We start from the raw sequence: 10446 nt of genomic DNA on the forward strand, positions 1-10446 counted from the left end.
ACCTGCTCTTCCTCCTCCCCGGGGGCTCGTGGAGGCGCTGAGCCGATCCTGCCCGGCCACTCTGGCCGTCGCTGCCGCGCTGAGCGCGCTGCCGGTGCCGCGTAGGGAGCTGAGCCGGTGCCGCGCAGGGAGCCGCCGGTGCCCGGGGAGCAGCGCCGGTGCCGCGCAGGGAGCCGCCGGTGCCCGGGGAGCAGCGCCGGTGCCCCGCAGGGAGCCGCCGGTGCCCGGGGAGCAGAGCCGGTGCCGCGGCCATGCCGCTGCAGACCGAGATCCTGCGGGAGGTCTGGGCTGCTGACAGGTGGGTGCCAGGGCAGGATGCGACCCGTGCGGGGGCGGGGGGGCAATGGGCAGGGCAGCCCCACTGGATCCCGGCTCCTCCAATGCCTTTTTCTGTTATTTTCTGTTTAATTGAAATTTAATGAGCTGGTTTGTCAGGTTTTTGCTCGGGGGCGTGGTGTGACGGTGCTTCATGGGCTTGCAGAGAGGCGAAGTGTCTGTTGTGGGGGGGTCCCAAAATTAACCTCATTGCTGTCACCCTTGGCCACGGCAGAGCCCGCCCTGGACTCCACGCTGCGCGGGGTGCTGCCCGCTGAGCTTGACCCCGTCCAGACGGGGAGCTGCTTGAGTCAAACGAAAGGTTGACCTTTCCCACCCCAGGACACCGGGGGGTCACTCAGCTGGCAGGTTTTGCCCTCCCTCCCCAGCCCAGGAACTGCAGAGGGCTGAAAGCCCTCACCCCTTTGCTTTCTGTGCCCCACAGCCCCAGCGAGGACCTGGGCAGGCCCCAGCAGCAAAAGCCCAAGCAGGTGAGAAAAAGAATCCTTCCCACCCCGTCCCTGGTGCCGCCGTCCCCTGCTGCAGCCTGTCCCCGAGGGCTGGGGCCACCAGAGATCCTCAGACCCCGGCCCCACACCAAGACCAACGTGGGGACCCCTACTGCAGAGCAGCTGCTCCTTTGTGCATCCTTCCAAACCCCTTCTCCATCCTTTCAAATTACCCCATGAGGTGGGCTCTCAGTCCCTAATTAACACTTAATTAAGCCTCTCAGTTAAGCCGTCAACCGTGATTCACTTTCCCCAGACTGTGATGTGGAAAGGCCAGACCACCTGTATTTTGGCACAGCCCTTGGGTGCTGCCGGCCCTGGGAGGGGTCTGCAATTTCATTGACCTCCTGATGTAATCAACAGCCCCTCCTTGAAGGGCTTCATTAAGTAACGAAGCAAGTGGCTGTCCTCCCCCAGCTGCTTAAGGGATTAAAGGATGTGAAAGAGCTTTTCGATGTGAGCTGATGACATGGAAGAAACCAGCAAGTTCTAAGATCTGTCATGGGACCCCCCAAGCTGCACCACCCCAAATCTGCAGTGCTGGGATCCAGCTGGATGCCCCTTTTGCAAAACACCTTCACCCACTGTGCTGGGACAGAAGCCCCTGTGAAGAGGAAGGTGTTTTGTTGGGTGGTAGGTGCCCTGGTGCAACTGGATTTGCTTAAAACACTTTCTGAGGGCCCTGGACCTGACACTCCCCAAATATCTCCTGTCTGGAGCCAAGTGCTGCCCTACATGCTCTGTATTTGGTAAATCAGGGTTATTAATAGGCCCAGCTAACCCGGATTAGGTGTGCTGTGCCTAATCCCCCTTCTCCCCGCTCCTGCTGACCTCCATCTGGCATGGCCCCGCAGCTCCTTGCCTTCCGCGGGACCTTCCACAGGAGCGAGAGGCGATGGAGGTGCGGAGCCAGGCTGCCCGCCCTTGTCCCCTGTCCCAGCTCAGGTGCCCTGCGATGCCCATCGGCAGATGAGCCGGTGCCCGGGGTGGCTCTCAGCTGGAGTCCCCATGGCACAGTGTGGCTTGTCCTTCCGCGCTGGTGTGGTCTGTGGTGCTGGGGCAGTGCCAGCATCACGTCCCTTTTCCCCGGGGCTGGCACACAGCTATCTGTCCCAGAGCTGGTGCTCTCCTGTCTGTCTGCTAACAGACCTTTCTCTTTTCCTTCCTCTGCCTTCCCTGGGTGGCTGCCCCATGGTAAGTTGCTCATTTGCTAATGACTCGTTTTAAGGCAAAAACGTGTCCCCATCCCTGGAACGGGTCCCTGCTTCCACGTGGGGTTGGGGTAAAGCCTGGTCCTATCTTGGGAAGAGAGCTGGTACTGTGTAAGCAGGGGTTACCTTGCAAAGGGAAAAGGGGTTTAGGGGCGGCGTTGTCTCTGCAGCGCTGTTCTGCGGGGGCAGAAGGTGAAAAAGAAGCGGCAGGATCCTGTGTTGGAGCCCGAGGCCAAGCCCCGGCGCCTGCGGGTGAAGAAGCTGGGTGAGGCGGGCGCTGCAGAGGAGCCCCGTGCCCTGGCACAGGGTAAGCGTGGACCCCCCCAGCTCCCATGGAAATGGGGCACACGCTGGTGTTCACCCACCTCAGGGTGCACCTGCGGTGCTCTCCATGGCGGGCGTCTCTTGGCGTGCACAGGGGTGAAGAAGCTGAGGAAAAAGAAGGAGGAGAAGGGGGAGGAGGAGAGTGACAAGGACCACTTCTCCAAATTCACCAGGGAGCCTCGGAAGAAGAAGGAAAGCCCTCCCTCCCGCTCCCGTGTGGCCAAGGGCCCCAAGAAGCAGCAAGGTGGGGGGGCAGCACCCACCTCTCTGCGGGCACCCGTTTGTGGCACCTCATGTCCCCGTGCACCATGTCCTGCCACTGCCATCCATGGTCCTGGTGTCTGCAGGGGTTCTGCACATCCCTGGGGAGCTTTTTGGCCAAAACCCATCTACACACGGGGGAGGAAAGGGGCAGAGGAGCTGCGTGCGTGGTGCTGGGTGCAGAGTTGGGATTGCATGGGGACACAGTCCCTGGGAACGCTGCGGTGCTGGCTGCCTGGTGCCACCAGCACGCTGGACATGTCTCTGGAGCAAAAAGATGGGGTGGGCAAAAAGTAGAGGCTCTCCCCTCCTCCCCCGGTTCCACACTCCAGGGCTGCAGCCGCGAGATGGCGATGTGACTGTGCACGCTGTGTCCGGCACCGGACACGTCCAGCACGCCGCGGCCACCGCGCTTGGCCCAGCACCCTGCCCGCGGCGGGATGAGTGCCCATGCCGGCCAGCGCTGCTGAGGGGCGTTCCCTGCTCACACACCGCGCGGTGCGGGTCCCCTCAATGCACAGTGTGCTCGCATTGCTGATGCCATAGTGTCCCCTCTGGGTAGAGGCGGCTGAGGACTCGAAGGATGAAGAAGAGGAAGAGGAGGTGGAGAACAAAGACCCACCAAAAAAGCTCAAGAAGAAGCTCCCCCAAGAGCCTCCCTCGGGCGAGAGCCGGGAGAAGAAGCTGAAGCCAAAGGGTAAGTGCCTGGGGGAAGGGGACGGCTTGAGCCCAGCCCCATTGTCACCCGTATCTGTCCTTGCTGGGATTAAGGGACCGCCTGCGCCCCATCCCCATTGCTGTCCCGGGAGGCTCGGGGGCTGCGGGGCAATTGCCTGCTCCCCATACCACCTCCCCCAGCTCACACCTTCCTGCTGCCCCCTCCTTGTCACCTCGCCGTCCCCTGCCACTGCCCATCCCCATCCACCTGTCCAGCCACTTATCATCCCCTCTGAACCACCAGGAGAGAAGAACGACCCCGATGGCAAAGCCAAATCTGCCAAAAGCACCAAGAAGGAGCCAATGTCCATGTTCCAGGTGAACGGGGAGAGGAAGGAGAAGAAAAGCAAGAAGAAAGGTATGGGGTGAGTTGGTGGGGGCAGATGGTCCTGCTGCCTCACAACACCACCCCAAGCCAACAGCACCCAGTACTGAGTGATGGTGTCCCCTGTGTCCACCCCCAGCCATCACCACCAGTGATGAGGAGGATGATTCTGACTCCAGCACCAAACCCATCAGGTCAGAGAAGAAGAAAAACCCAGTGTCCCTCTTCCAGACTGGGGGGGATCCCCCCAAGGAGAAGAAAACCAAAAAGAAAGGTGAGACCCAGGTGCCACAAGGGCTCATGGGGCGGGGGGTGAGCCTGGCTGCGGAGAGGGGTGTTATGATGGATGGTGTTGGCATGGATCTATGCTGAGCTCAGTTTTGGGGTTCAGAGGAGCCAGACTCTTTATCCCCTCCCGTGCCTTGCCTGTTCCTGCCTGCAGCTCCTCCCAAAGCGGCCGAGAGCGAGGAGGAGACCCCAGAGACCCCGCAGAAAAACTCCAACAAGAAGGGGAAAGGGAAGAAATCAAAGAAGGTACAAAATACTCCCTGGAGCTGCAGGGCTCCCCTTGATGGTGGGGGCAGCAGCTGTTTCTGCCCAGGGCGGGTCAGGGGGCTGGAGTATCCCCTGGGGAGACCCGCTGCAGCGTTGTCCCCAAAGCCACCAGCTGCAGAGCTGCAGCCCAAGGGGGAGTCAGGAACAAGGAAAGGAGGGGAGCTTTTGGCAGGTTTGGTTTTAGGGTCACCACCCCCTCTCGTGTCACAGGTGAAGGAGGAGAGGGCCCCGTCGCCTGTCATCGAGGTGGACAACCTGGAGGAGTTCGTGCTCCGACCAGCGCCACAGGGAGTGACCGTCAAGTGCCGGGTGACACGGGACAAGAAGGGGATGGACCGGGGGCTTTACCCCACCTATTACCTCCACTTGGATAATGACAAGAAGGTGAGCTGGGGTGGGGGTGTGGGGACCCCCAGTATTTTGGGGTTTGTCTTTGCTCCATTACTTGAGCAAGGTCATAGCAGTGACCTGTTGGGCCAAGCCTCACACAAACAGCACAGTGGGGTGGCAAGCTGGGGACAGCAGCGCCAATGGCAATGCCGCGTCCCCACGCAGTCCCACGCCCCCCCAGGTGTTCCTCCTCGCTGGGAGGAAACGCAAGAAGAGCAAAACCTCCAACTACCTCATCTCCATCGACCCCACCGACCTGTCGCGGGGGGGAGAGAACTTCATTGGGAAGTTGAGGTAGGAGCAGAGGCAGCACCCCGCTCCAGCAGCACCCCATTCCGGCAGCACCCCGCTCCGGCAGCACCCCGCTCCGGCAGCACCCCATTCCGGCAGCACCCCGCTCCGGCAGCACCCCGCTCCGGCAGCACCCCGCTCCAGCAGCACCCCATTCCGGCAGCACCCCGCTCCTGCTCCCCAGGTTGCTGGCTGCCCTGAGCGATGGTGGGGTCAGGCAGGAGGCTAAATTCGGCATTTCCCACTGCCAGGTCTGACCTGAGGAGTGTCGGGGGGCCAGGAGGGGAAAACAGGCTTGTCTGGTTCCTCCTGGCAGACAGGTCATGGCTACAAGCAGCACCCAGCAAGTCCCAGCCTGCTGCACCGCTGGCAGCCGCACAGTGATGCTGGGGGGTCCCCATGGTGGCAACACCCATAGCACCCCAATTTAGAGGTGTCCTGACCTCCTGCAAATAGCTAAAGGGTGGGAAAATTGACTTTGGCCAGGGGCTGTGTATGAGTTTGGCAGCTGGGGCTGTCCATGGAGGAGTGGGGTCAAGGGGGGTTGGCAGGGATTCAGTGGCACTGGCCAGGGCCATCTCCTATCCTTGGCTGCAGATCCAACCTGATGGGTACGAAGTTCACGGTGTTTGACAACGGTGCGAACCCTGACAGGGCCAACGCCGACTGGTCCAACGTCCGGCAGGAGCTCTCGGCCGTGGTCTATGTAAGCAGCAGCACAGGGACCCCGCCAGGACCTCCTGGGCAGGTGGCAAAGGGGTCCTGACCTGCACCCTATCACTGGGCTACTGCCCTGGGGGGTTGCAGAGATGCAGGACGGGCTGGATCCATCCCTGAGCCCTCATTCAGCTGCTGGCGAGAGATTGCAGCCCATGGCGGTCACTGGTTTTACGGACACGGCTTCTCTTGCAGGAGACCAATGTTCTAGGGTTCAAAGGCCCCCGGAAGATGACAGTCATCATCCCCGGGATGAACGCTGACAACGAGAGGGTGCCCATCCGGCCCCGAAATGTAAGTCAGGGGCCAGACTGGGAGAAATTCCTTGGGGACTGGATTTGCTGGGGCTTACCTGGGTTTTTATCAGTTTTGGGGCATGGAAACACTTCCAGGTGTCCCTGAAATTCAAGGCACTTCCCTGGGAGGAGGCAGACATGGGGTCTGTATCTTGTTCTCTCACATCCCAGCTGGATCCTGCCACAGAGCATCGTCCTGGGCACGCCATGGCGGGTGCAGGGCTTGGGGGGCTCACCCCAGCCCTGCTCTTGCCCCTCTCACCCTCCCCAGGATAACGACGGTCTCCTGATGCGATGGCAGAACAAAAACATGGACAACGTGATAGAGCTGCACAACAAGGCACCCGTGTGGAACGACGAGACCCAGTCCTATGTCCTCAACTTCCACGGCCGGGTCACCCACGCCTCCGTCAAAAACTTCCAGATCGTGCACGGCAGCGACCGTAAGCCGGGGAGGGAGTGGGCTGGGGTGATGAGGCAGCAGGGCCACCAGCTGGCCCCATCACCCTCTTTTTTTGCTGAGGCTCGGTCTTGTCGCGCACGGCGGCCCCGGGGTCCCGCCCGTCTCGGCCGGGGGGTGAAGCCGGACGGTGCGAGCGGCGCCGACAGAGGGCGCCCGCGGTCACCTGTTGCCAGGCAGATTAGGGGAGGACAAATCCTTGGGGACGCTGAGCTCCCCTCACCTCGCTCCAGCCACGCACTCGCCCCACGGCGTCACCCCCGGCACGCAGCCCACACTGCCAGCCTCTCACCCCGGGGTGCATTGTGCCTCAGGGACAGTCCCTCCGGAGTGGCAGCAGCTCTGTCCCCGCGGCCGTCCGTCACCTGTCTGGTGCAGTCAGAAACCTTCGTCCTCCGGGGTGTTGGGTTACAGGACAGAAAAAACCTCTCGGGGGGCCCCTGGTTATTTTTACAGATTTCCTGTCACCCGCCCTCCGGTAGCAGCAGTCCCATGGGGGGGTGAGCAGGGTCCCTGTCCCTTGGGGAGGGCTGCAGCTCCCGGGGGGCGCTGGGGGCACGGGAGGGCGTCATGGTTCTGTCCTGGATCACGCAACGGGAAAACGATGCTTTTTGGTAACACGTGCTGAGCTGGCGTGAGCTGTGAGCAGAGCTGGGTGCCGGGGGGATGCTGCTGTGCGGGCCCCTGGGAAAAGGGCAGGATGGGCGCAGAGCTGACGTCCCGGTTCCCTGCCCCCTCCCTGCCAACCGGAGCCGTCCCCTCCCTCTCTCCCACAGCCGACTACATCGTGATGCAGTTTGGGCGCGTGGCGGACGATGCCTTCACCATGGACTACAACTACCCGCTCTGTGCTGTGCAGGCCTTCGCCATCGCCCTCTCCAGCTTCGACGGGAAGCTGGCCTGCGAGTAGCGCCTGTGCTGGGCACCGGGCTGCATGCCGGTGCCCAGCGGATGCTCCTGTGTCCCCATCTTGCTCAGCTCCCTCCATTTCCACCTCTGCCAGCAAATGCTTGTGGCTCCAACTGCTCCCAGGGTGGCTCGAGGTGCATGGTGCCCCCAGAGCCCCGTGGGACACTCATCTGGCCATAGCCATCCCCTCCGGGCAAACTGGGGACAGATCACTGGTCTGAAGCTGATGGCAGAGTCAGGCTCGGGGTATATTTAGCAGATGAGGCTGACTGTGATCCCAATCTCATCCCTTTGAGACGTTTCTTGGACTCAGATCCTGGAAACTCATCCTCCTTTTTTTTTTTTCTCAGATTCTGGTTTGTATTTTGTAACTCGGTCTCAGTGAGAGGGGGATTGATGGTCTTCTCATTTTGCATTTCCTCATCCCTCTGTGTGTGCGCAGAGCCCACACGTGGCTGGGCTCTGCCCAGACTTCTGGTCAGGGACCCACCGCCCGGCCTGATGGGCACCGAACCCCTGTTTTGCCCGATTTTGCCCTGGCATGAGTGGCCGTGTTGTGCCTACATTGTCTTTTCACATCCTGGGCTCCCCACCCACTGAGTCTGACCTGGCTGGAAGCGGCTGTGTCCCTGAGGAGCAGCCTGGCACCCGGGGCGCTGGTGACGCACGGGCACGTGCCGAGGGAGGCCGGTGCCGGCGGAGAAGGGCCGGCAGCCGCGTGAGGCAGAGCCGGCACCGCCGGCACGGGGCTGGGCTGGGTCGGTGCTGCCAGGAGGGACCTGGAAGGGAAAACTCTGGGTGCACCAGGAAGCTGCAGTGACTCACAAGGTGTGGTGCTGAGTCACACGCAGTACCCGTATGGGCCCCACTGAGCCCCCTGTGTCCCCACCACTCAGGGGGGATGATACAATTTGGGATCCCCTTGCCAGAACACATATAGGTCTTTCTCCCACCCTGGGCATGAACTGAGCCCCTCAAGTTAACCCTGTGAGACACAGCCAAAGCGAAATGGCCGAGGGGTAGAAGGCAGATGAGACAGATGTGGTTGTGCAAGAGGGATGCTTGTCCTCACTGGGCAATGTCGCAATGCTACCACGGCCCGAACCTGTCCCTGTGTGCGGCACACACAGCCGCGGCAGTGGGACCATGGGCTGCAGCCAGGCCGCTGGCAAACATCTGCTTCAGCGTCTTTGCAGAAAGAGCCAAGGTTTTCCCACCAGCTGCATGAGTCCGGGCTCTGTGAGTCATCGGCACACGCTCATAATGGGGGCAGACAGAGGCGGACAGGCCAGGGAAAACGGGCCGGTGTGGGACATCGTCCCTCACCCACATGGTGAGATCTGAGACCTTCTTTGTGAGCTAAAGGGACAACCAGCCGCTGCGGTTCGGAGCCAGCATCCCCTGGCTAGGTGTGGGCAGCAAATGTGGAGAGAGCAAGAGCTTTCTGCCCAAATCCAGCCACAAACCCAACATCTGTTTGAAATTGGGAAAAGCTCAGCTAGCATTTGAGCTGACAGTTTTCCTCATTTCCTTCGGTGAGGCAGAAAAGACGAAGCGGGGTGAGGGAGAGAGGTTTGAGCTCCCCGGACTCTTGCTGGAGCGTGAGCCGCCGTTATCCCAGCTGCTCCCCAGGGATTTTCTCCCTCCATTCACCCAAGAAGTCTCCATGTTGCCCACTGTTGCTTGTAAACCCCTCCGAGTTCTCAGCCTGCAGCCCAAGCTGAGCAAAAAATCTTCCAGGGGTGTCCAACGCGATGATGCCACCTCCTCCCCGAGCACGGTTACCGCGTCAGCTGCGGGCCCCGTCGCCTGCACGAAAGCTCTAACCCAAACCAACTGCGGCACAAGAAACAAATGAAAACAATTTAATGGGGCGATGGATATTTGGGCCCTTTGTTTGTGCTGGCTGTTAACACCAGAGGAGAGGAGGAATGGAAGCAGTGGAAATGTGTATCTGCTTTGGCCGACGGAAAGTGTGACGGATGCGCCGGCAGACCAATGGCTGAGGACGCTGGGGGTGCGTGGGTGTGAAAGGAATGCTTGCTGCAACAAAAGATCAAAAACAGAGAGAAGGAGACTTATCAACAGCATTTGAGCCCAAAGCGTGCGCGTCTTCCTTCAAGGAAGAGTTTTCTCAGTCCGCGGGGATGCTGTTTTCCCTGTGGCACAAGACTTTGAGGCTTCTGAAGCTTCATTTTTAGGGAGTTGGTGTTAGGGATGGATTTAACCCCATGAAGCGCTCTCGTGGGGACATGAGCACAGCCAGGGGCTGCAGGTGACTGTCAGAACCTCCTCGAGGCAACCTCCTGGCAAATGTGTTTCGTTATTGCACAGACGGTTATAAGGCAAAGGGGAGGACAAACAGATGAGGTTGCACCTCGATGCTGAGCACTGCACCCGAGCCAGGACCGATGTCACCGCGGTGCTGTTGGTCTCGCAGGCCATGGTGCCGACATCTCCATCCTGTGCTGGTGAGCAGGAAGATGGAAGCAGGGAGCCCTTATCTGACCTCTCGCTTCTCCATCTGCCCCAGAGCCCTGGGGTTCTGGCAGCCCCGCGCACCCGGCCCTGAGCTCGGGCTCAGCCCCCGCACTCTCGGGGGGCTGTGGGGTGTTTCCGTGGAGCTCCAGGAGGCAAAGGCCCATCAGCCCGCAGAGGGGGACGTGGGGGGAGGCCAGCAATGGGCAGCTTCTGACCTGGAGCTCTTTGGTTCCCAGCAAGCGCCCTGCCCAGCAGAGAGCATCGCCCCAGCCTCGGGGGCTCTCGCTCCCTGCTTTGAAGCGGTGATACATTAATTAATTAAAGAAGTGATTGTGACAGGTTGTTTTTCTCTGCTCTTCTCCTCCCTGTGTATTTATTTCAGCGATGTTTTTTAGAGGGAAAGGCGGACCCCTGCACGGCGAGCCGGGCTGTGGGTTTGCAGGACGGGAACTTCCTCGGCTCAGCCAGCGACAAGCAGCAATGGGAAAGCCAATATTTTTCAGCTGCTTTTAAAAAAAAAAAATCATTTTTTAATTAGTGAATCCATTCTGGAGAAGTGTTGGAGTTTTACAATGTTGTAGCTGTTCTTGGTGTCTTGCCTAGGCTTGGATGTTCTGGCCATAAGAAAATATTATTTATGGCGTTGCTGCTTGCAGCTCTTTTATATTATAATTTAGGAAAGGAA

The 10446-nt window shown here is 60.2% G+C and overlaps 1 protein-coding gene across 1 annotated transcript; it reads left to right on the forward strand.

Annotated features, from left to right (window-relative positions):
* The first annotated feature begins 251 nt into the window (after positions 1 to 251).
* Positions 252 to 10097, forward strand: TULP1 (TUB like protein 1). Its single transcript, XM_065854648.2, has 15 exons — positions 252 to 298; positions 761 to 923; positions 1679 to 1725; positions 2206 to 2342; positions 2454 to 2603; positions 3183 to 3317; positions 3582 to 3695; positions 3802 to 3936; positions 4105 to 4196; positions 4428 to 4601; positions 4789 to 4901; positions 5496 to 5604; positions 5811 to 5909; positions 6183 to 6354; positions 7148 to 10097. Exons 1-15 carry the CDS (start codon positions 252 to 254, stop codon positions 7279 to 7281), a joined length of 1821 nt encoding a protein of 606 aa, XP_065710720.2. The 3' UTR covers positions 7282 to 10097.
* The last annotated feature ends 349 nt before the right edge of the window (positions 10098 to 10446 follow it).

Source organism: Patagioenas fasciata, chromosome 21 (assembly GCF_037038585.1).
Source record: "Patagioenas fasciata isolate bPatFas1 chromosome 21, bPatFas1.hap1, whole genome shotgun sequence".
NCBI classification, from domain to species: Eukaryota; Metazoa; Chordata; class Aves; order Columbiformes; family Columbidae; genus Patagioenas; species Patagioenas fasciata.

Excerpts from the sequence above, each read along its gene's own strand:
- TULP1 (XM_065854648.2), top strand. The coding sequence starts at position 252 with ATGCCGCTGCAGACCGAGATCCTGCGGGAGGTCTGGGCTGCTGACAG. Across the intron at positions 4,902-5,495 it reads AACTTCATTGGGAAGTTGAG|ATCCAACCTGATGGGTACGA; the intron begins GTAGGAGCAGAG and ends CCTTGGCTGCAG. Across the intron at positions 6,355-7,147 it reads GATCGTGCACGGCAGCGACC|CCGACTACATCGTGATGCAG; the intron begins GTAAGCCGGGGA and ends TCTCTCCCACAG.